Here is a 25,599-nt window from a genome sequence, read left to right as displayed (position 1 = left end):
CCATTGTCAAGGAACCTGCTACCTCCGCCACCAGTCTTAAGCCTCCCTCTAGTCCAGTGGTGGGCAACCTGTGGCCTGTGTGCCACACGCAGCCCATTATGGTAAACTGATTACAGGCTGCAAGACATTTTGCTGACATTGACCGTCTGCAGGCACAGCTCCCTGCAGCTCCCAGTGGCCATGGTTCACCGTTCCCGACTAATGGGAGCTGTGGCCAGCACATCCCTGTGGCCTGCCGCTTCCTGCAGCTCCCATTGGTCAGGAACAGCGAACTGCAGCCTCTGGGAGCTGCAGGGGGCCATGCTTGCAGACGGTCAACGTCAGCAAAATGTCTTGTGGCCCACAATCAGATTGCCCACCACTGCTCGTCTCAGAGATCTGGAAGTACACTTCAGCCCTGAACTACAGCACCCTCCACTACTCCAGGCCTGGTCTTCGCTTTGAGGCAACTATCAATGACAAACTGTATGGCAGATTTTATTAAATGGGCATGTAGGGATGAGACTGGGCCCACTGAACACACAATTGCAGCATAAGGAGTTGAACTCCAGGATGTCACCCAGCCCCTTGTACTATACCCACTACTGTAATTTCATCTGTGGCCCTTATTAAAAGCATTACTTGCTGTTCCCATTGAAATAAACCAGTTGGGCTTGCCCAGTGATCTAATCCTGGTAACTCCCTGTTGCTATGTACCAAGTTCTTATCTGATTTTTTTCAGCTTCACTCTCTGGATAGAGAAGGGCTTGGAGTGCTGTGGGGGCAACACATCTCCTGAGAGGAAGAAATGCCTGCCCTCCACTGCTCAATAGCGCTCTCTTCAGACAAACTCTTGAGTCAATACCATTCTGGCTTTAGCCAGGACAGTAGCTTTAATGAAGGACCTGAAGGACAGAACTGGTAAGGAAAAAACAAAACAAAAAACCCACAGGATTTGATAAAAATCCGTCACAGCTATCTGGCATTTACAACATCCTTAAATTCTAACAACTGGCACGGGGGGCAGAGATGGAGTCCAATTACCAGCACAGTGGACCAGGCCTACTATTCCTTGGCGTGTCAAAATTCTATTGATCTAGGCAGTTCTAACACATCAGGCATTACTTTCCCAGGAGCAGCATCTAGTTTTTTAGCAGTCTTGCTCCCCTGGCAGTTCTTTAGCACCACTTGGTACAATCTCTGAGCTGGCCCCCTCCCCTTGCTGACTGGAGAGCAATGCGACTGTGTGTGTTGTGAGAGCACTAAGTGATGAGAGAGTCCAGAATATTCTCAGAATTCCTTCTCTGCGCAGCAGTCACCATGAGTCACTCCCCAGGGCATATGATGGCTGGCGTTAAGAAACTTTACACAGGCACCTGAGGGACCCTGACACCAAACAGGAGAAGGAAGAGAAAACAAGGACAAATTCCTGCTCTAGTAGGAGAATCAGTACCTGATCACACTTACCTTCTCTGTGTGAAATGGACTAACCAGTACAAGAGAGAGAATCACAGACCAGAATTCCAGGGCTAGAAAGTTATTCTAGGTCACCAAGGCTTTAACTTTCGTCCTCTGTTCGAGCGGAGCAATAACACTCCTTCAGCCTGGTTCATCCCAACACATCACATCTTGATCTTTATTTCCACAGAGAGGTTAAATCCTTGGCAGTACGTCCCTCTACTCACATTAAGATGAATGGGAATCCCTATGCTGAACATTTACCCCTTTGTGATTATTCCCATGGCCTCAGGCAAAATTCAGACAAACAGGACATTTACAGAAAAAAGACATCCATGTTCACATTTTGTTTTTACACACATTAATGCTACTGTTCATTTCGCAGGTGCAAGCTGCATTCTGAGCAATAACTGACCTGTAATGTTAGGGGGGCTTCTCTGTTATATTCGCCATCATCCCCAAAATGAGTGTTTCTCTGCCCCCCAGACTGACGGACACGGAAGCTAAATTGAGTATCTCCTAGGCTACCTGAGACAGAGACAAGATCACACACACTCAAGAAGAAATTTCAGTAAAGAAAGGACTAGGGACTTAAATATTTTTGATAATCAAAGGAAGTAAAAAACACGTTAAAATAAATCAAACTCAAATTAGCAGTGAGAGTACCAGCAAAACAGTAGGTTCAATTAGGAATGAGATGCAGCACATCACAAGAATTTGTACTGATGTATTTATTATGCACTCATTTGCCGGGAACTTTAAAGATATCAACCAGTACTACCCACACTGAGCAGCTGCAGCCCTCCCCCGTATCATCCACCAGATTGGAAACCTACACATATATAGTTTTAATCCAAAACTGCATAAAGGCTTGGCTGAAAAGACAGCCAGTGCATCATAGCCCGAGAGCCAGGATGTATTTGTTCTGGCAAATGGCCAAGCTGAGTGAGTTCCACAGCTGGGAACCCCTACACTGAGAACACTTTGCACATGGTACAAGAGCATGAAATTCTCTCCAGAGATACCCCAGATTGGATGGGACAGGCAGAAACACACACAGACAGAATATGTGCAAAGTGAGTTCACATAATTTTAGGCTCCAAATCATCATCATGCATGTGAAAGGACAGCCAATCTGGGACTGATATTCAGGACTCTGGAAAACTGACTAGACAGTCCAAGGATGGGCAAAATGCCACCCACAGAGTTCTACCATGCTGCCATTCTCATCTCTAATATACACGTGCAGCCCACAGCAACCTCAGCAGGAAGCTAGGAGTACTGATTTATGATGAAAGTTACATATGTAAAACTTGGCTAAATAATAATTTAGGCTAATCAATGACTAATGCACTACATAGGAGTGAGACGTGACACACTCTTTACATTTTGGTTGATGTTTAAGCCCCAAGGAAGGAACAGGATTATTTTGTGTGTTATGAAGGAGCACAGCTAGAAATAAAGGGATATCACTAAGAACAGAAAAATTTAGGATGGACAGCAGAAGTAGAAAGGGCTCAGAAAGGAAGTGGTGGAAGCACCATCTCTAAAGACAATTAAAACTCAACTGGCCAAAGCCCTGGAGAGCAGATGTAGGAAACAATCATGGAGGGATTTACTGGAAGTGGCCTAATACAGCTTTCCATCTCATATCTTTCTGATTTGCAAACAGAGATTTTGAATTTGTTTTGTTCTGAGAGAACCCCTTCCACAGAAAAGCTAAGTACATTTCTCTCTGTGCTGAGCCCTCTTCTGCATGGACAGCTGCAAGTCCGGGGAAATTTAGCCCTCATTACTATTTTTAATGCTTTTTCTGGCACCTGAAAAGCATGAGTAAAGCTTGCACATAGTGAAATTCTCCAGTCAGCCTCTAGATCATAGGTTCTGCATCTATTTAGATACGGATCAAAATTCAACTGGCAACCTCTCCAGGCAGCCCTGATGCCGGAGCGCTCTCTGACGTCTTCATTCTGGAAGATACAGCCCATTGTTCTCTCTGCTACATTACAGGTGCTGACTCACTCTTTCTAATATGAACCTTAATGTCTCTTTCACAACAACAGGAACCAATACCATTCTCCATGCAGAGCCCACAGATGCCACCTACCTGAATAGGAGTCTGGGAAGGACAAGTAACAGATGCTGGTTTTCTGTAACAAAGAACAACACATTGTAAGACACCCTCTACCATACCTACCGATCTTTAAGACAGAAGAAATGATCCTACCTCTTTTTCGGTCAGTCTGAAGTCATAAGGATACACCAACTACAAAGCAAACAAGAGATGACAAGCTGTAGACTCCGGCCACTGCTATGTTCCCCCAAACTCACCCCCACCAGGCCAATATTTTTAATGTACATTGCTTCCTGGCCGGAAGAAAAAATCAGGTCATATAATCCATAGACTCCAGCTCACACTATTAACAGGTAAACATACCCATTTAGAACCTCTTAGTACAGTGAGTTATCAAAAGGCAGCCTGTGGCAGAAGCCACATTTATGAGATAAACTGATCTGTAAACAGAAAGAATCGTTCACATTTTAATTCTGACATCCCTGGTTTAAAAACTAGCAGTTCTTGTGAACTTTAAAAACTAATTACTACTAAGTAACCTGAAACTTAAACCTGATAGCAGAGATTGCTGACTTGATGACTGTGCTCTCTAGAGCAAGCCAGACAGAATTATCCTCATTCAGCCTGAAATTGTTTCTAAGTCCCTTTCTCTTTATGGCCCCAATTCAGGAAAGTATCTCCATTAAGGACAGCACTTAAGCATGGGCCTATATCTATAGGGTTTTTTTTTTTTCTGCTTTTGAACCTGGCTAAGGCAGCACCTATGTTTCTTTAAAATGTTCCAATTGTTCAGAAGGCTGCAGAGGGGACCATATCTTGTGACCACTGCAATGGAATAGCAAACGTATAAGAACGACCACACTGGGTCAGACCAGTGGTCCACTTAGCCCAGTTATCCTGTCTTCTGACAATGGCCAGTGCCTTCATTTCAGAGGAATGAACAGAACATGACAATTTTGAGTAATCCAAGCCCTGCCAGCCAGTCCCAGCTTCTGACAGTTGGAGGTTTAGGGACACCTGGAGCATGGGATTCCATCCATGACCATCTTGGCTAATAGCCATTTATGGACCTGTCCTTCATGAACGTATCTAATTCTTTTCTGAATGCAGTTATACTTTTAGCCTTCACAACATCCCATAGCAACAAGTTCCACAGGTTGACCGTGTGTTGTGTGAAGTAGTATTTATTTTTGTTTGATTTAAACCTGCTGCCTATTAATTTGATCAGGTGACAGGTTTCTTGTGTTGCATAAAGGGGTAAATAACACTTCCCTATTCACTTTTTCCACACCAGTCATTATTTATAGATCTCTTTCATACACGCCCCCATTAGCTGTCTCTTTTCTAAACTGAACAGTCCCAATCTTCTTCTCCTTCTCATACAGAAGTCATTCCATGCCCTTACTCATTTTTGTTGCCCATCTCTGTACATTTTCCAATTCTAATACATCTTTTTGAGATGGGGCAACCGGAAACACAGGCAGTATTCAAGGTGTGGGCGTACCATGGATTTATGTAGTGACATTGTGATATTTTCTGTTTTATTATCTATCCCTTTCCCATTGGTTCCAAACATTAGCAGCTTTTTTTGACGGCCGCTGCACATCGAGCAGATGTTTTCAGAGAACTATGCACAATGACACCAAGATCTCTTTCTTGAGTGGTAACAGCTAATGTAGATCCCATCATTTTATGTTCAGATGGGATTATTTTTTCCAATATGCATTCATTTGCACTTTCAACATTGAATTTCATCTTATATTTTGTTGCCCAGTCACCCAGTTTTGTGAGATTCCTTTGTAAATCTTTGCAGTCAGCTTTGGGTTTAAGTATCTTGAGTAGTTTTGTATCACCTGCAAATTTTGCTACCTCACTGTTCACCCCTTTTCCAGATCATTTAAGAATATGTTGAACACCACAGGTCCCAGTACAGACCCCTGGAGGACACCACTATTTACCTCTCCCTATTGTAAGAGCTGACCCTTTATTCTTACCCTGTCTTTCACCAGTTACTGATTCAGAAAAGAACCTCCCCTCTTATCCCATGACTTGCTTAAGAGCCTGTAGTGAGGGACCTTATCAAAGGCCTTCTGAAAGTCCAAGTCCACTATATCGACTGGTTTCAGAGTAGCAGCCATGTTAGTCTGTATTCGCAAAAAGAAAAGGAGTACTTGTGGCACCTTAGAGACTAACAAATTTATCTGAGCATAAGTTTTCCGACGAAGTGAGCTGTAGCTCACAAAAGCTTATGCTCAAATAAATTTGTTAGTCTCTAAGGTGCCACAAGTACTCCTTTTCTTTATATCAACTGGATCACCCTTGTCCACAAGCTTGTTGACACCCTCAAAGAATTCTAATAGATTGGTGAGGCATGTTGTATGTTTGACTCCAACCTCAAATGCCTAAAGAATTATGCTATAAGGTCAATGGGATTTGTCACCTAATGCTTCAAATGCAAAAGAACCTAGACTGATTCTATGTATCTAAATTTAAAACAAATTCTATTTTGTTCTTTGGTTTCAGAGTAGCAGCCGTGTTAGTCTGTATTCGCAAAAAGAAAAGGAGTACTTGTGGCACCTTAGAGACTAACAAATTTATTAGAGCATAAGCTTTCGTGAGCTACAGCTCACTTCATCGGATGCATTCGAAGTGAGCTGTAGCTCACGAAAGCTTATGCTCTAATATTTTGTTCTTGAAATATTTAAGTGCTGCTAGCATTGCATCTATGTGCCTCTAGACAGTGTAACCAACTAAGGAGAAGTAAACTCATTCAGCATTTCTCAGTTCAGCGGCAAGTACAGAAATCTGTGTGCAACTGACATACACCAGCAAGGTTCTTTCCAGAACAATAATCTCAACCACAAATACAAAAGGGAAGTGAGGAATTCTGACACAGCAATAATGATATTAAGCTTTATATCCCACCTTTTACCTAGATGGATCTTAAAGTATTTACAACACTTTATTAATAAACCATACAGCAGCTGCCCCAAACAGCCCTTCTGGACAGAAAATGAAGAATAATGTAGCCAAGTGAAATTGCAGGTGGGGAATTTTAGAGAGGCAGGTTACTGGCACTTAGAAAGCAACTAGCACTGGATGACCTGAAAGACAGGGATTTTCTAGGCACAGTCTAATTCTGAGTGTCTCAGGAGGTAGTTCTGTTTCAAGACAGTTTGAGAACCACCTGGTATGCAAATCAGAAGCTGTTTTCAAAACTTGGCTTCTCCTACCTGTCTATTAATAGCTACTCTGGGCTCCAAGCCAGAGCTTTGAAGGTTCACAGGATCAAGCCTGTCCTAGCTCTAGTAATTTCTCATAGCTTCTTTGGCAGGCTGGCCTAATCAGCTTCTGAAAATGAGTCAAGTTAACTATTAGAGACTATGCTTACAGTACAGCCTCACCACACAAAAAAGGCATAAGCTATAAAACACCAGGAGTGAAGTTATGACAGGTACAGTGCAGCGGTGAAGGGGCAGATGTGTGATTAAAAACAAGGCCAAAGAACCTATGCTTTTAGACCCCAAGATGTGATGCATTAGAACTGCACAGGAGGAGCATAATTATTTTCATAAAATGCTTGATGCATTTTTGCAATGAGCAGCTGACTTCAAACTCATATGGCTATGACAAATTTGATCTTCAGTCCAATTTTTCTTTCTGTAACTTTATCACACAGAGCAAAGGGTGCCACAGGAGTGGAGTCCTGCATGCCTGAAGTCTACTCGTTCTCAAATGATCAGCCAAACGAGCAGTTCATGAATCCAGTACAACCACTCTTTCTGGAAGACTTACTACTTGTGTTCTGAGTGCTGGACTGGAAGACAGGAACAGAATTCTAATTCTGACATCACCTCTTTTCTAGCCTCGGGCAAGCCATTCAAACCAAAATTCTCAAATGTGGACACTGAGCTTGGCCCCCCTTATTTGAAACACTTTGGGCCTGATTTTCAGAGATGTTAAGCATTTATTTCAATTGGAGCTGCAGGCGATCAGCAGTTTGGAAGGCCCAAATGTCTCAGGCAGACTACCCAAACGTTGAGGCACTCAGGAATCAAAGGTCACTTTTGGAAGTCTGATCCTTAACCTTTATACCTCTGCTTCCCTAGTAAAATGAGCTAAGAATACTTATCCACCCAGGAGGAGGTTGGGAATAAGTTAATACTAATTAAATACCTTGTCAATGAAAAAAAATCCAGAATATTTAGGATACAGCACTTTTCAATTGCAAAAATGTACTGCATATAAAAAGGCACTTTTCATTGTAAAGATCCCTTGAAATCTAAACAGGAGCCCCAATTGGCTGAAGCCACTCAGTAATTTTTGTGAAGTAGGAGCTCTCCCACCAAAGCTAAATTAACAGTGTGCAGCCTGCTTGTACTGTTCAGAACAGGCCATTCCACTACGGCTCCCCCATTAAAATCTACAAGGGCCCCGAGTGCTCTGCTGCTGCCATAGCAATACAAACTGTATCCCTGAATATGGAGTTTGGTAGTTTAAAATAGCCCCTGCTGCACAAAGCGCCTGTGTTTGGAGGGGTTTAGCTTTTGTGAAATGAGTTATTTTAAACTACCAGACCCCATTTTCAGCACTCCACTGTCTGTTTCTATGACAGCACAGCCGAGCAGTCAGGCCCTTGTAGAGCTCCATAGCAGTGTGCTAGTAAGATCCGTTCCCAACAGCACCTACAGACTCCAAACTGTTAACTGGAGGGAGAAAAACAAAAAAAGATAGGAAAACATTTTGAAATTTTCCCTGCTATTTTTGTTGTCAGGGTGACAGACTGACAATATCCTGAACAAGCCCTTATGAAATTAAGATAAATTTGCTAGGGTTTATATCTTTGGGGTACATTGTATTAGCAATGCAACTGTGTACGTTTTGTGACATTGTACATATCTTCTCTAGTAGGAAGGGGGGATGCTCATGAACTTCATTCTTTATCAGGCTTGGAACCCTCCCCTACAGGGAGATATACATATACTAGTTCAGACTGAATTCTCCAGAGACCAAGAGACAAAGAAGAGACTTTTGGATAAAAAGCCTGGGTTTAAAGTGCCTCAGGGCCCTCTTCCTCATACAGCAAACAGACAGGACCTCTGGTCCACGCACGGCCCCAATCCCTAGGGAAGGATTGGAGGGACTTCACCTATTGAGGCCTCATAAGACTGGGGGCTTGTTCCGAGCTCGAGTTGTGATGAAATGGTAACCACAGGGTCTCCTCTAGAGTGAAGGATTGAAGGGCTCATCTGCCAGAATCCATGTTAGGAATTGGGAAGTTCCAGATAAGCTTATTAGCATGTGTGTAAGTTCTTTTATTGTTTTAATGTGTCTTCTCTGTAATGCTTTTTACCTTATGTTTGGCTTGCTTAGAAAGAACTGTCCAGTAACTTATAACTGTTGACAATCATTGTTATCAGTCTTTGAACAGAAAGCAAGCAGGTTGTTTAGGCAGACTATCTGTGCTGGAAATACAGCGAAGGCCTGGAACTGTTCCACCTGGACATACCCTGGTCAGAAGGGAGTGAGTTGCCGTTCTCCACCTAAGAGAGGCAACAGCTGCGGAACTGGAAGTCTAAGAGTGGGTGCCCTTGCTGGACCACTGAGGGGAAATACAGGTGCAGTTGCCCTGAACTGAGATAGCCTATGAAGTGACTATTTGAGGAAACATGCTGGTGCATGACTCATAACCAGTGTAATTATATCTGATTCCTGCATCAGCTGATGTCTCCTTTCGTAGCACCTATTATAGTTCATAATACCTATTATATGTTTGAACACCACCAAGGCCCTGACTTAAGCCAATGGAACACTTTATGTTCAAGACTGATTGAATATCAGCATACAAATCATGCAACATTTGGAAAGGTGCAATCCCTAGGCTATACTGACAGCTTGTAAAGGTGTATAAAGAGTTCCCATTCCATTTGATGGATCCACAATACAAACTAGGCTTGCCTTTATGCATATTGTTGTTAAAGGACAAGAACTGAATACCAGTGAAAATGAGATAGGATCACAGTCTAAAATAGGGAAAGAACAAGTCAAAAATTACTTAGACAAGTTAGATGTCTTTAGTTCACCAGGACCTGATGAAATGCATCTTAGAATACTCAAGGAGCTGACTGGGGAGATATCTAAGCCATTAGCAATTATCTTTGAAAAGTCATGGAAAATGGGAGACATTCCAGAAGACTGGAAAAGGACAAATATAGTGCCCATCTATAAAGAGGGAAATAAGGACAACCCGGGGAATTACAGACCAGTCAGCTTAACTTCTGTACCTGGAAAGATAATGGAGCAAATAATTAAGCAATCAATTTGCAAACGCCTAGAAGATAATAAGGTGATAAATAATAGTCAGCATGGATTTGTCAAGAACAAATCGTGTCAAACCAACCTGATAGCTTTCTTTGACAGGATATCAAGCCTTGTGGATAGGGTAGAAGCCGTAGAAGTGGTTTTGGGATGCATCAGGCGAGGCATTTCCAGTAGGGATAAGGAGGTTTTAGTACCATTATACAAGGCACTGGTGAGATCTCACCTAGAATACTATGTGCAGTTCTGGTCTCCCATGTTTAAAAAGAATGAATTCAAACTGGAGCAGGTACAGAGAAGGGCTACTAGGCTGATCCGAGGAATGGAAAACTTGTCTTATGAAAGGAGACTTAAGGAGCTTGGCTTGTTTAGCCTAACTAAAAGAAGGTTGAGGGGAGATATGATTGCTCTCTATAAATATATCAGAGGGATAAATACAGGAAAGGGAGAGGAATTATTTCAGCTCAGCACCAATGTGGACACAAGAACAAATGGGTATAAACTGGCCACCAGGAAGTTTAGACTTGAAATTAGACGAAGGTTTCTAACCATCAGAGGAGTGAAGTTTTGGAATAGTCTTCCAAGGGAAGCAGTGGGGACAAAAGATCTATTTGGCTTTAAGATTCTACTGGATAAGTTTATGGAGGAGATGGTATGATGGGATAATGTGATTTTGGTAATTAATTGATCTTTAAATATTCAGGGTAAATAGGCCTAATCCCCTGAGATTAGATATTAGATGGATGGGATCTGAGTTATCCAGGAAAGAATTTTCTGTAGTATCTGGCTGGTGAATCTTGCCCATATGCTCAGGGTTTAGCTGATCGCCGTATTTGGGGTCAGGAAGGAATTTTCCTCCAGGGCAGATTGGAAGAGGCCCTGGAGGTTTTTCGCCTTCCTCTGTAGCATGGGGCACGTGTCACTTGAGGGAGGATTCTCTGCTCCTTGAAGTCTTTAAACCACGATTTGAGGACTTCAATAGCTCAGACATAGGTGAGGTTTTTCGTAGGAGTGGGTGGGTGAGATTCTGTGGCCTGCGTTGTGCAGGAGGTCGGACTAGATGATCAGAATGGTCCCTTCTTACCTTAGTATCTATGAATCTATATCTTGACTTTAGTAAGGCTTTTGATAGTGTCTCACATGACCTTCTCATAAACAAACTAGGGAAATACAACCTAGATGGAGCTACTATAAAGTGGGTGCATAACTGGTTGGAAAATTATTCCCAGAGAACAGTTATCAGTGGTTCACAGTCATGCTGGAAGGGCATAACGAGTGGGGTCCCGCAGGGATCGGTTCTGGGTCCGGTTCTGTTCAATATCTTCATCAATTATTTAGATAATGGCAAGAGAGTACACTTATAAAGTTTGCAGACCATACCAAGCTGGGAGGGGTTGCAAGAGCTTTGGAGGATAGGATTAAAATTCAAAATTATCTGGACAAACTGGAGAACTGGTCTGAAGTAAACAGGATGAAGTTAAATCAGGGGACAAATGTAAAGTACTCCCCTGAGGAAGGAACAATCAACTGCACACATACAAAGTGGGAAATGACTGCCTCGGAAGTAATACTGCGGAAAGGGATCTGGGGGTCAGAGGGGATCACAAGCTAAATATGAGTCAACAGTGTAATGCTGTTGCAAAAAAAGCAAATATAATTCTGGGATATATTAGCAGGAGTATTGTAAGCAAGACACAAGAAGCAATTCTTCTGCTCTACTCTCCGCTGATTAGGCCTCAACTGGAGCTTTGTGTCCAGTTCTGGGCTCCACATTTCAGGAAAGATGTGGACAAATTGGAGAAAGTCCAGAGAAGAGCAACAAAAATGATTAAAGGTCTAGAAAACATGACCTATGAGGGAAGACTGAAAATTTGGGTTTGTTTAGTCTGGAGAAGAGAAGACAGAGGGGACATGATAACAGTTTTCAAGTACCTAAGAGGTTGTTACAAGAATCATGGAGTATCAGGGTTGGAAGGGACCTCAGGAGGTCATCTAGTCCAACCCCCTGCTCAAAGCAGGACCAATCACCAACTAAATCATCCTAGCCAGGGCTTTGTCAAGCCTGACCTTAAAAACTTCTAAGGAAGGAGATTCCACCACCTCCCTAGGTAACCCATTCCAGTGTTTCACCACTCTCCTAGTGAAAAAGTTTTTCCTAATATCCAACTGAAACCTCCAGCACTGCAACTTGAGACCATTACTCCTTGTTCTGTCATCTGCTACCACTGAGAACAGTCTAGATGCATCCTCTTTTGAACCCCCTTTTAGGTAGTTGAAAGCAGCTATCAAATCCCCTCTTATTCTTCTCTTCCGCAGACTAAACAATCCCAGTTCCCTCAGCCTCTGCTCATAAGTCATGTGTTCAAGTCCCCTAATCATTTTTGTTGCCCTCCGCTGGACGTTTTCCAATTTTTCCACATACCTCTTGTGGTGTGGGGCCCAAAACTGGACACAATACTCCAGATGAGGCCTCACCAATGTCGAATAGAGGGGAACGATCATGTCCCTCGATCTGCTGGCAGTGCCCCTACTTCTACAGCCCAAAATATGGTTAGCTTTCTTGGCAACAAGGACACACTGTTGACTCATATCCAGCTTCTCGTCCACTGTAACCCCTAGGTCCTTTTCTGCAGAACTGCTGCCTAGCCATTCAGTCCCTCGTCTGTAGCGGTGCATGAGATTCTTCCGTCCTAAGTGCAGGACTCTGCACTTGTCCTTGTTGAACCTCATCAGATTTCTTTTGGCCCAATCCTCTAATTTGTCTAGGGCCCTCTGTATCCTATCCCTACCCTCCAGCATATCTACCTCTCCTCCCTTCCATGCCCCAACCCTCTGCCCCAGCCCAGTGTCCCCTCCTGCACCCTGAACCCCTCATTTCTGGGTCCACCCCAGAGCCCTCACCCCCAGCCGGATCCCTCACCCCCTCCCACCCCCCAACCCCCTGCCCAAGCCCAGAGTCCCCTCCTGCACCCTGAAGGAGGGAGAAAAAATGTTCTTCTTAACCTCTGAGGATAGGACAAGAAGCAATGGGCTGAAATTGCAGCAAGGGCAGTTCTCAGTGGTGGCAGATGACAGAACAAGGAGTAATGGTCTCAAGTTGCAGTGGGGGAGGTTTAGGTTGGACATTAGGAAAAACTTCCTGTTAGAGTGGTTAAGCATTGGAATAAATTGCCTAGGGAGGTGGTGCAATCTCCATCATTAGGGATTTTTAAGAGCAGGTTGGACAAACACTGTTCAGGGATCAGAGTAGCAGCCGTGTTAGTCTGTATTCGCAAAAAGAAAAGGAGTACTTGTGGCACCTTAGAGACTAACAAATTTATTAGAGCATAAGCTTTCGTGAGCTACAGCTCACTTCATCGGATGCATTACGAATTATGCATTATCGAATGCATCCGATGAAGTGAGCTGTAGCTCACGAAAGCTTATGCTCTAATAAATTTGTTAGTCTCTAAGGTGCCACAAGTACTCCTTTTCTTTTTGTTCAGGGATGGTCTAGATAATACTTAGTCCTGCCTTGAGTGCAGGGGACTGGACTAGATGACCTCTCAAGGTCCCTTCCAGTTAGAATCATAGAATATCAGGGTTGGAAGGGACCTCAGGAGGTCATCTAGTGAAACCCCCTGCTCAAAGCAGGACCTATCCCCAATTAAATCATCCCAGCCAGGGCTTTGACAAGCCTGACCTTAAAAACTTCTAAGGAAGGAGATTCCACCACCTCCCTAGATAACCCATTCCAGTGCTTCACCACCATCCTAGTGAAAAAGTTTTTCCTAATATCCAACCTAAACCTCCCCCACTGCAACTTGAGACCATTGCTCCTTGTTCTGTCATCTGCTACCACTGAAAACTGCTCTTGCTGCAATTTAAGCCTCTCCTCATAAGTCATGTGCTCCAGCCCCCTAATCATTTTTGACAGGTTTCAGAGTAGCAGCTGTGTTAGTCTGTATTCGCAAAAAGAAAAGGAGTACTTGTGGCACCTTAGAGACTAACAAATTTATTAGAGCATAAGCTTTCGTGAGCTACAGCTCACTTCATCGGATGCATTTGGTGGAAAAAACAGAGGAGAGATTTATATACACACACACAGAGAACATGAAACAATGGGTTTATCATACACACTGTAAGGAGAGTGATCACTTAAGATAAGCCATCACCAGCGCAGGGGGGGGAAGGAGGAAAACCTTTCATCGTGACAAGCAAGGTAGGCTAATTCCAGCAGTAACAAGAATATCAGAGGAACAGTGGGGGGGGGGGGTGGGAAGGAGAAATACCATGGGGAAATAGTTTTACTTTGTGTAATGACTCATCCATTCCCAGTCTCTATTCAAGCCTAAGTTAATTGTATCCAGTTTGCAAATTAATTCCAATTCAGCAGTCTCTCGTTGGAGTCTGTTTTTGAAGCTTTTTTGTTGAAGGATAGCCACTCTTAGGTCTGTAATCAAGTGACCAGAGAGATTGAAGTGTTCTCCAACTGGTTTTTGAATGTTATAATTCTTGACGTCTGATTTGTGTCCATTCATTCTTTACGTAGAGACTGTCCAGTTTGGCCAATGTACATGGCAGAGGGGCATTGCTGGCACATGATGGCATATATCACATTGGTAGATGCGCAGGTGAACGAGCCTCGATAGTGTGGCTGATGTGATTAGGCCCTATGATGGTATCCCCTGAATAGATATGTGGACAGAGTTGGCAACGGGCTTTGTTGCAAGGATAGGTTCCTGGGTTAGTGGTTCTGTTGTGTGGTGCTGGTGAGTATTTGCTTCAGATTGGGGGCTGTCTGTAAGCAAGGACTGGTCTGTCTCCCAAGATCTGAGAGAGCGATGGCTCGTCCTCAGGATAGGTTGTAGATCCTTGATGATGCGTTGGAGAGGTTTTAGTTGGGGGCTGAAGGTGATGGCTAGTGGCGTTCTGTTGTTTTCTTTGTGGGCCTGTCCTGTAGTAGGTGACTTCTGGGTACTCTTCTGGCTCTGTCAATCTGTTTCTTCACTCAGCAGGTGGGTATTGTAGTTGTAGGAATGCATGATAGAGATCTTGTAGGTGTTTGTCTCTGTCTGAGGGGTTGGAGCAAATGCGGTTATATCGTAGCGCTTGGCTGTAGACAATGGATCGAGTGGTATGATCTGGATGAAAGCTAGAGGCATGTAGGTAGGAATAGCGGTCAGTAGGTTTCCGATATAGGGTGGTGTTTATGTGACCATCACTTATTAGCACCGTAGTGTCCCAGTAAGTGGATCTCTTGTGTGGACTGGTCCAGGCTGAGGTTGATGGTGGGATGGAAATTGTTGAAATCATGGTGGAATTCCTCAAGAGCTTCTTTTCCATGCTCCATCGAATGCATCCGATGAAGTGAGCTGTAGCTCACGAAGCTTATGCTCAAATAAATTTGTTAGTCTCCTAAGGTGCCACAAGTCTCCTTTTCTTTTTGCGAGTATTTAGAATGAATGTGTCCAGGATGACTGTGCATCTACAAAGTACATAGAAGGAATAATCTTTCACTCTCCTGTCTCAGAGGTGGAAGGCAAAGTCTGAAGAGTTGGAGGGGTGAAGGGGGGTTTGAAACAATGTCAGTGCCCATTATGTATTGAGAGACCAAACAGGCAGTGCCAAGAGAGGCAATGGTAAGGCGCACGCTAAGAATTCTCAAACTTAGTCTCAATCTAGGCTATAGGCAATTGGCAGGAACCAGTGCCCTTCACCTAATTTGTATCCAAAGGGGCACAAAGCAGCTTCTCTGTTGCTTAATACACAGGTGCAGCCCACAATAATTACAGGTCTCAGAAAGCAAATCTGGCTCCAACCAGATCTACCTATACTGCAGAACTGTGGTGGCCATATGTGGAATACACCTACTCTGGAATAAGACACATCACTGCTGTTTCATGGATTTCCACTAACATGCAAAACGAAGTCTTTTTTGGCACCAGTGCATCTTCATGCACAGACTGCCAGAGGGTGCTGGAAAGAAGTATGGCATACACCAACCTGAGCAAAGCGGAAAAAGCTGTTCTCCCCACCTCTATATCCATTTTGCAATGTCGTTGGCAAAGGAAAAAATTCTTCTTCTAAGTATTTATGAAATGTCAGTCCAAGGGTGTGCCCAGCAGCTGGCAGTGTGCTTCCGGCATGGTAGACAGGAGCGTGTTAGCTCTGTTAGCAGGCTAAAAACACCTGTGTGGCCACCAGTGACACAGGCCACAACTCAGGATAGACACACCCAGTGGGGGGTGGGGATTGTGCTCAGCCAGCCAGCCCGAGCTGCCCCTGCCTGTGCCACCCGTAGCCACACTGCTATTTTTTTGCACACAAGCTTGAGCTGAGCTCATGTGGTCCGTCTACCCCCGCTGGGGAACCACCCTTCTCAGCTGCATGTAGACATACCATAACTAATAAACCTCTCTCTAGAACCATACTGGGCTACATATAGACACACATTTCTCTTTAACGGCTTGATCTCAATGGTGCGGCATTACAGTAGTGTCCAAAGACCCCAGTCAGGACTGAGGTCCCATCACACCAGATGCTATACAAACATACTGTAAGACATTCTCCCTGCCCCAAAGAGCTTACAGTCTAAGGTTCTGACCCTGTAACTGACCTTGTGTGGATGCAATGATCTGCCCGAGTGGAGTCAATCACAAGATCAGGACCTAATTTAAGACCAATGAGATAATAGGGGGGAAATGGATGTGTATGTGGAAGGATTAGGGAAATGATGATAACATCACAGGATTAAAGACACTAACTAGCATATATCTTGATGGTTCAAAACCATTTAAGATTTTTTTTTAAATTACCTTCTTACAATTCTCTACCAAAACACAACAGCTTGAGCCCCTCTAATCATTTGCTTCCTTTCCCACCCAGGAAACACTCTGAGTTTCCATGCTTAATTCCACCCACATCCCTCCTCTTCCCCAAACTCTCTCCCTTGCTGCAGATAATACTGGGGGTTCCCCTTCTACTCCCTCACAAGGATGTGGCCTATCCTAGACAGTGTGGCCTATCCTAGATATAAACTGGTAAAAAGAGGATGTGGCATTACCAAGGTCCTGAGATGGCCCCACTGTGTTCCAGGCAGCTGATGCTGTCAGATAAGTGCTTCTCCAGCCCCTTACACCAAACAGAAAGAAACCATCCCGTTTTGAGATGATTTGCTGCATTGCCAAATCACCATATGCAAGTTCAGGTCCCACTTCTATCTAACAATGGACAAGTAGTGAAGGTGTGAGAGTTCAACTTCTTTCAGATTAAGTATTCATTAGGTTCTGTGAAATACTTATGCTAACAATTATCCTAATATGCCACCACAACCCCCAGATTGCATGTGCTCTCCAGAATTAGCAGACCTGGCTGTGAAGAAACAAGTCCACTATAATATAAAACTGACTGAATTGTGGGGTGGAATTTTTATTTTATTTTTATCTGTATTTTATTTTCAAACTGCATAGAAAGTAAAAATAAATGTAAATGTCCAGGGAACAAAAGCAAAAAACTCTCCCAAGCTATTCCTAGGCAGGGATGCGCTAGTTTGACCTCTAGCTCCTCCTATCTAGGGACCTCAGAATGCTATAAAAATAATCAAGCCTCAGTTCCTTAGGAGTCAGATGTCAGTATCATCCCTGTTTTACTGGCTGTAAATAAACGGCACAGAGAGGGGTAGTTCCTGCGATCACACAGAGAGTTACAGGCAGGAGATGGGGTTAGAACAGAGGTGGGCAAACTACAGCCCGAGGGACCCTCCTGCCAGGCCCCTGAGCCCCTGGCCTGGGAGGCTAGTCCCCGGCCCCTCCCCGGCAGCCTCAGCGCACCGCGCCGCCAGCACAACACTCTGGGTGGCCAGGCAGTGCAGTTGCAGAGCCGCGGCCTGACCCGGTGCTCTGGGCGGCACGGCTGCAGCGCTGTCAGCCACTGGTTCTCCAGGCAGCGCTACAGTAAGGGGGCTGGGAGGGGGGTTGGATAGAGGGCAGGAGAGTTGGGGGGTGTGGGTCAGAAATGTGGATGGGGTCGGGGCTGTCCACAGGGTGGGGAAACAGGGTGGTTGGATTGGGGTAGGGGTTCTGGGGGGGCAGTCAGGAATGAGGGGGCAGGGTTGGATGGGGCAGCAGGGGGCAGTCAGGGGTGGGGAGGTCCAGGAGTGATCAGAGGATGGAGAGTTGGATGGGGCAGGAGTCCTAGGGGAGCCGTCAGTGGGCAAGAAGCAGGGGGGGTCGGATAGAAGGGTCAGCTGGGCCACGCTGCCTCCCCTAACCAGCCCTCCATACAATTCTGGAAACCCGATGTGGCCCTCAGGCCAAAAAGTTTGCCCGCCCCTGGATTAGAACCTGGGGTTCAGTGCAATCAGTGGAAATGTCTGTTAATCCTATACTGCAAGAACCTTTCTTATGATGGGGACCTCAAGCTCTCCTCCTGAGCAGGTAGGCTTCAAGCTTTCAGCTGCCTCACATGTCCCATACACCTAGCTCCCTTTGTGTATCTTTCAATTCCCTTCCTCCACAGGGTCCCCTCTCAGCTCCATGTTCTCCCAAGGAGGCAACTCAAGCCCTTTCAGTTAATTGTTTGGGGATGGAGGAACACTTCTCTCCATCCCTTATGGGGAATTCCTTATGGGGTCCAGGTGGGGGGCCCAAAGTTTACCCTTGTTCATCCCCACCCCCATGGCCTCCCCTCCTCAGCTCCCCCATCGCCCCATTGCAGGGTCTCCCTGCGCGTGTGGGGCCCAGGATAAATCAGCCTGTATGGGCCTCTTTAACATTTTTTTATACAGGTGAAATTTGATGTGGGGAGTGAGTCCTGGGAGGCAAGAGATGATGGAGGAGTCACAGGGTGGCACCCTGTGCTAGGGATGAGGGGGCACCTGTCCTGGGGGTCCCAGAAAAGGGAAGGGTCCAGGGCAGAAGGGATCAGCCTGGCAAATTCCAAAGGTGCTAAGATGGTGGCGGCAGGTGAGTAAGAAAAAGAAAAACAACGCACCGGTGAGTGCGGGCTTGACCCCTGCTGCTGGCACCAGGCCCCCTGCTAAGCCCCGGGCCAGCCTGGCCCTCCAAACCGCTAACCTCACCCCCCAGGCTGGTCTGGACCCCCAGGCACCCCTAACCCCAGCCCCCCTGGCCTGCCTAGCGCCCTCCCCCGCATGGCAGACGCACACTGAAGCATGAGACCCCTCAAAGCATGGGGCCCAAAGTGGTTGCCCTAATTTGCCATACCCAAGAGATGGCTCTGACCCCGTGGCCCCCCATACTTGCCTCCATGGACCCCCTTGGCCTCCACCCCCTCACCTTGCTTGCTCCCCCCTTTAGGCCTCCCTCCATAGCTCCATCTCCCACCCACCTCGCACCCCGAGACCCTCCTCACCCATCCAGGGTGATGGGGGTATTTCCCAACTCTCCTCACCCCATGGCTTCCTCCCCTCAGGTCCCCCATACTCACCTCCATGGCCCCCCTTTGCCCATGCATGTCCTCTCCACCACATACCCCTTGGCCTTCTCCATCCCCTCATCCTGTACCCCACAGCCCCTAGCGCCCCCTCATCCCATCCCTTCCATGTCCCTAGAGCCCCCCTCACCCTGTACCCCATGACTGTCCCTGCGCCCCATGGCCCTAGAGCCCCCCTTAGCCCATGCCCCCCACCCTGTTCTCTCCAGTGTCCCCCTCACCCCATGCCCCCCTCTCTATGGCCCGAGCCCCCCTCACCTTGTACCCCCATGACCCTCCCTCTTCCCCATGGCCCTAGAGCCCCCCTCAGCCCCCCCCGTTCTCTCCCGTGTCCCCCTCACCCCATACCCTCAGCCCCAGAGCTCCCCTCACCTTGTACCCCCATGACCCCCTGCCCCCAGAGCCCCGCTGTCCTCTCCAGGGTCCCCCTCACCCCCCCCAAAACCCCGCCCCCCGCCGCTCGCCCCTATGGCCCCCGAGCCCGCTGGCCCTCCCCTGCTCACCCCCATGGCCCCCGAGCCCCCCCTCACCCCCATAGCCCCCCGCCCGCTCACCCATGGCCCCGACCCCCCCAGCCCCCCCTCACCTCCATAGCCCCGCCCCCCACCCCCATGGCCCCCGAGCCCCCCCTCACCTCCATAGCCCCCCGCCCCCCGCCGCTCACCCCCATGGCCCCCGAGCCCCCCCTCACCTCCATAGCCCCCGCCCCCCGCCGCTCACCCCCATGGCCCCCGAGCCCCCCCTCACCTCCATGGCCTGCCCCAGCTCCAGGTCGAAGGTGACCACGCAGACACACTCGAGCCAGGCGGAGAAGCGGGCCCAGGGCAGCGGGGAGGCCCCCAGGCCCGGCTCCGGGCAGGAGCCCAGGGGCGGCGGGCCGCGGGGCCGGGGGTCGGCGCTGCACAGCGCGTCCATGGCAGCCAGCGGCAGCCGCCCCGCCCCGCCCCGCCCCGCAGCGCCCCCTGCCGCCCGGGAGGACCCGCTCCGCGCGCGCGGCCCATAGAGACAGCCTCCAGCTAGCTAGAGCGGCCGCCCCCGGCCTCTCCGGAACGCTGGGAGCCAGCGAGTCTGGCAGGGCAGCACGTGGGGCGGGCTGGGGTTGTAACGGGGGGGGGGGAATGTGATATAGCAGGAAAGGGGGCGCGTCCTGCCCCTCCCCTGTGGGAGCTCGGACTCCTGGGTTCCACCCCCCCCCTTGCTGTATGACCTGACCACGCCACCCTTCTGTGCCTCAGTTTACCGTGGGCTAACAGTGCTGCTCCTGAACACAGGGAACTGCCCCTTTCGTGGACGGCCTCAGGTACAGGATAAGTACCAAGCCTTCCTTTGCGCCATTAACCTTTGTAAAGGATCCCACCGCTGCTCCAGAATTTACCGCCTCGCTCCCTAGTCCAGGCAAACTAAGTCAAAATTAACCATGGAGAGGGGAGAGACTTCTGCCTGAACAATGCTGCAGCGTTGCGTTACGACAGCAGCACCTCTTCTCGTTCCACAGGACAAACTTAACAAAGGCATCCACCAACCTGCGTGGGGGCCCAGGACTGGAATATCAGGCTGTAGAAGTGCAGCTCTGGTCAGAATTAATATGAATCGGCAGAATGGTGTGGGGAACCCAGGCCTGGAACAGCTCTGCAGGCGTGCTATTAAATTGCGGGGGGGGGGGGGGGGGTGCCAAACTGAGTGTCGGAGGCTTTCACTGCGCTTGCCTCTTCGGTACTGTGGTTGGTTGCCTCATATTTAATAAAAAAAAAATCCAGAAACAAGAAACCACCTAACATTCCTAGTTAAATTGAAAATAATTTGGAAAAGATCATTTCAGGGAAGATTCTCAAACATGCTAATAAAAGAGACTTCAACACTCAAGAGTTAGTGTAGCGCAGGAGATCCTCTCAATAAGATCAATTTCATCACAGACATAACAGCTGGTAACATCTTCTGTCCACCCAACTGCTGTTATATGCATTCTTCAGTGGATGGCAGTTAAGGAGGGAGTCTGAAGATCGAAATAGTCACCACTCAGTATCCCAGTAATAAACGTGGTATCTCACAATACATCCTCTTTTAAACTAAGCCTATTCCTGAATCTCTGCATACAGCATGTGTTACTGTATGAGAAGAAAAGACTGAAACTGACTATGCACAGAAAATGGCCAGTCTATTTCCACTAAGTGAAGTAAAATACATAACTTGCACTAGCCTCTATATATCACTTAAAGGTTTAAGTGAAATTTAAGTGGTGCATAGGCCTTGTGAGACCCAGCGCCTGCATGCACTTCATGCAAAGTGTTCAAGGAATGGATGACGAAGAGTAAATTAGATATTTTTGATTCTTTCAGCTTAGTAATCTAAGATATTATTAGTAGAAATTTTTAAAAATATAAATTCTATGGGGTAGACACTGTCTCTCTTATATGTTTGTACAGTTCTTAATACACAGTGGGGCTATGGCTTCTAGGTGCTACTGCAGTATAAAAAATAATCATTTTATCTTGCAATGGGGCCTGCACTTTTGTATGACTGTGAAAGAGATGAAGCAGATCTTTAATATGGTTGAAATTAAAAGGAATGCTCAGAGATACAAGGATGAACTATATTTGACACGAACAAATCAGGGGGAAAGGTGGTACCAATTATAGAAAAGTTGAGGTAGTCCAGGCTTAGATGGTTTGGGCATGTGACAAGAAGAAACATGACATTACACTTAACACAGTAGTGTAGACATGGCCTAAGTCAACTTATGTTCTTTGACATAACTTAAGTCGGTTTAATAACATCGGTTATGCACATCTGCACAACACTCCTTGTGTCAGCAGAGTGCATCCATGGTGTTTGTTCTTGCTTCGACAGAGAGAGCATTACAGCATTGATAGTTATCCCACTGTGTAACTCACCATCCTTTGTCACCCTCTGCCTCTGGCAGTTCTGAGAATGGATCGTGGTGCCTCAGGGGGACATGCTCACCATCCCATGATGAAATTCTTTCCATCCCATCATTCCATGAGCTTTCTACTTGTTTTGCGCCATTTTTCAATTACCGTTGTAAATTGTGTGCCCACCACCTCTGCCTGACAGCATGGATTCTGAGCTGCTAACCAGCCTGGTGATGAGCTTTATGAACACGTGGCTGGTCCTGCAGTATTTCGTGAGTTGCGAAAGAGAGCGAATCGGTGATGCCTGTCTTGCTGTCTGCCAAACAAATAATTCAAGATTGCTGCTGGCATTCACAGAGCAGCTTGCCAGGCTGGACTGTTGATACTAGGCTAAGGAAACAAGCCCTGGGTGGCGGGATCGTATTGTGATGCATGTATGGGATGGCAAGCAGTAACTGCAGAACTTTTGGATGCACAAACCCACCTTCATGGAACCGTGTGCATAGCTCATCCCAGCACTGCAGTGCAAGGAGGGCAGAATGAAAGCTTCCCTCAGTGGGGAAGAGCAAGTGGAGATCACCGTGTGGAAGCTGGCAACTCCAGACTGCTATCTATCAATCACAAATCACTCTGGGGTTGGAAAGTCCATCATGGGAGTTGCACTCATGTAAGTGTGCAGGGCCATTAATTGTCTCCTGCTGCGAAGGACTGTGATGTTTGGTAATGTGCAGGAAATACTTGATGACTTTGAGGCAATGGTTTCAGAGTAGCAGCCGTGTTAGTCTGTATTCGCAAAAAGAAAAAGGAGTACTTGTGGCACCTTAGAGACTAACAAATTTATTAGAGCATAAGCTTTCGTGAGCTACAGCTCACTTCATCGGATGCATTTCGATGAAGTGAGCTGTAGCTCACGAAAGCTTATGCTCTAATAAATTTGTTAGTCTCTAAGGTGCCACAAGTACTCCTTTTTCTTTTTGAGGCAATGGGATTCCCTAATTGCAGTGGGGCAATAGATGGAACACATATCCCACTGTTGGTCCCTAACCATCTTGCGATGGAGTAGAACAACTGAAAAGACGACATCTCCATGGTCTTGCAGGTGCTGGTGGATCACCAGGGCCATGCCACTGACATCAGTGCAGGGTGGTCAGGGAAGGTGCATGATGCAGTCCCGTAGAGAGAACAGCAGGCTGGGACTTTCTCTCCAGACCAGAAGATTAAGAATGTAAGAGCAGCCAGACCGGGTCAGACCAAAGGTCCATCCAGCCCAGCATCCTGTCTGCCGACAGGGGCCAGTGCCAGGTGCCCTAGAGGGAGGGAACCTAACAGGTAATGATCTAGTGATGTCTCTCCTGCCATCCATCTCCATCCTCTGACAAACAGAGGCTAGGGACACCATTCCTTACCCAGCCACGTAGCCAGGTGGAAGGAACAGGGGGAGCGAGCCAAAAAGCCACCTGCTGCAACACTTTGGCCCCCAGTGCACATGAGGGCCCCGCTGCCTGAAGACCCCCCCAGCACGCCGCCCAGGTGAGTAGAAGCGCTGCAGCAGGTGGCGCCTCTTTTTTGGATCACTCCTCCTCTTCCCTCAACGGGAAAATTTAAAAGGCGCCAAGACATTGACAAGGCGCCACTTGTGCTCAGTGGGGGAGTGGCCACTACCCCACTCCCCCCCCCCCCCAGCTACACCACTGTCCTTACCCATCCTGGCTAATAATAACTGCCATGAATTTATCTAGATCTCTTATAAATCCCGTTATAGTCTTAGGCTTCACAACCTCCTCAAGCAAGGAGTTCCACAGGTTGACTATGCACTGAGTGAAGAAGAACCTCCTTTTATTTGTTTTAAACCTGCTGCCCATTAATTTCATTTGGTGGCCCCTAGTTCTTATATTATGGGAACAGGTAAATAGCTTTTCCTTATTCACTTTCTCCACACCACTCATGATTTTATATACCTCTATCCTATCCCCCCCTTAGTGTCCTCTTTTTCAAGCTGTAAAGTCCTAGCCTCTTTAATCTCTCCTCATATGGGACCTGTTCCAAATCCTTAAACGTTTTAGTTGCCCCTTTTCTAATTCCATCCTTCCAATGGAGGATGTGCAAATGCCCATAGTGATCCTTGGAGGCCCCACCTACCTCTTGCTTCCATGGCTCGTGAAGCCTTACACTGGGAACCTAGGCAGCAGGAAGGAGTGCTTCAACAACAGGCTCAGCAGGTGCTGAATAACATTTGCCGTAAGGTCAAAGACTCACCAATGCAGCACCTCGTGCTAGTCATCCTGGGAATTAGCTCAACTCCAGCATACAGAGCACCCTCTGCCAGCCAGTGTCTCACCTGCCTCAGGCCACATGTCCCTCCCAGACCCCGGTACCCCTTTACCTCAGGGTTCTGCCCCAGCAGTACCCCCCCACGCTCTGGGTCTCCCCTCCCAAGGGAACCCCCAACCCTCTATCCCCACCTTGCCTCAGTGGCTACTGCCAGTCATCATCTAGCTCACTCTCACTGGGGCAGACTGCAGTCTGTAAAGGCCACTCATGATTGGCAAGGGGTTAGGACCTACTACCTCTGTCTAACTCTGGGCTGCCCCAGTACCTTTTTGGGCCTTTAACAAGGCCTCACCCTGGGGAGTTACCAGGCTGGAGCTTCCTAGCTCCTCTTGCCCTTTTCCCCAGTACTGTCTGCTTCACGTACCTTGCTCTCCAGTAGTTAGGCCCTCTCTCTCCAGGGCTGGAGAGAGACTGCTCTCAACTCCTAGACCCCTAGCCCTCTTATCAGGGCCAGCTGGGCCCTGATTGAGCTGGCCACACCTGTGGTCAGCTACTCCCTCAGCTGCTTTCACTCTTTTTCCCAGCTGCAGCCCTCTCCAGGGCTGCTTTCAACCCCTGTTCTCCAGGAGTGGGGCAGGCACCTAACTACACCATTGAATGGGCCTCTGGCTGATTAAAAGCTTGCTGGCGCTGTCTTTTTGGCCGGTTAGACCTCAGTGAGGAAAATATTCCAATGGTCATTGCAGCCTGCTGTACTGTACATAATATTTGCAAAGTGAAGGAGGAAACATTTGGTTGGCTGGCTGCTGATTTTGAGCAGCCAGATACAAGGGCAATTAGAGGGGTGCAGCAGGAAGCTATTCCAATCAGGGAGACTTTGAAGGAGTATTTTGACAATGGTTTCCAGTAATGTGTTCTTATGTGAGGCATTTGACCAGGCAGTGATTACTTGCTGCCTTAAATTACACCATTAATTGCAGTGAGCAAATAGTCCTACCTATTGCCACTGTGTTTCAATGTTAGCACTAATTGATGTATGTATGTCACAAATAAAGAATCACTTTATTTCAAAGACTCAAGTTTAGTAATAGGACAAAACACAAATTTTTAGTCAAACTGATGACATGACAATGAGGAACAGTCTCGCGGTTAGGGCTTTCACAGCTGTGTGTAACTTCAGCTTTCACTGGGAAA

General features: G+C 47.0%; 1 protein-coding gene across 5 annotated transcripts in view; it reads right to left on the bottom strand.

Annotated features, from left to right (window-relative positions):
- The window catches only part of DENND6B (DENN domain containing 6B), a 46,361-nt gene extending 26,081 nt beyond the window's left edge, over positions 1 to 20,280 (bottom strand). For 2 of the 5 annotated variants that reach the window (XM_038374271.2, XM_038374279.2), the window contains exons 1-4: positions 20,012 to 20,218; positions 3,665 to 3,703; positions 3,545 to 3,587; positions 1,853 to 1,965 (exon numbers count right to left, since the gene is read on the bottom strand). In XM_038374271.2, coding sequence (XP_038230199.1) covers positions 1,853 to 1,965; positions 3,545 to 3,587; positions 3,665 to 3,703; positions 20,012 to 20,179 — 363 coding nt within the window. In that variant the 5' untranslated portion in view covers positions 20,180 to 20,218. Of the gene's footprint in view, positions 1 to 1,852; positions 1,966 to 3,544; positions 3,588 to 3,664; positions 3,704 to 20,011 lie in introns of all 5 variants that reach the window. The other 3 variants (XM_043500116.1, XM_043500119.1, XM_043500113.1) reach the window with 2 other exon arrangements.
- Positions 20,281 to 25,599: the final 5,319 nt, after the last annotated feature.

This window comes from Dermochelys coriacea, chromosome 1 (assembly GCF_009764565.3).
Source record: "Dermochelys coriacea isolate rDerCor1 chromosome 1, rDerCor1.pri.v4, whole genome shotgun sequence".
Classification (NCBI taxonomy): domain Eukaryota; kingdom Metazoa; phylum Chordata; order Testudines; family Dermochelyidae; genus Dermochelys; species Dermochelys coriacea.
Note: the sequence above shows the minus strand (reverse complement) of the source record. Positions and strands in the feature narration are given on the sequence as shown.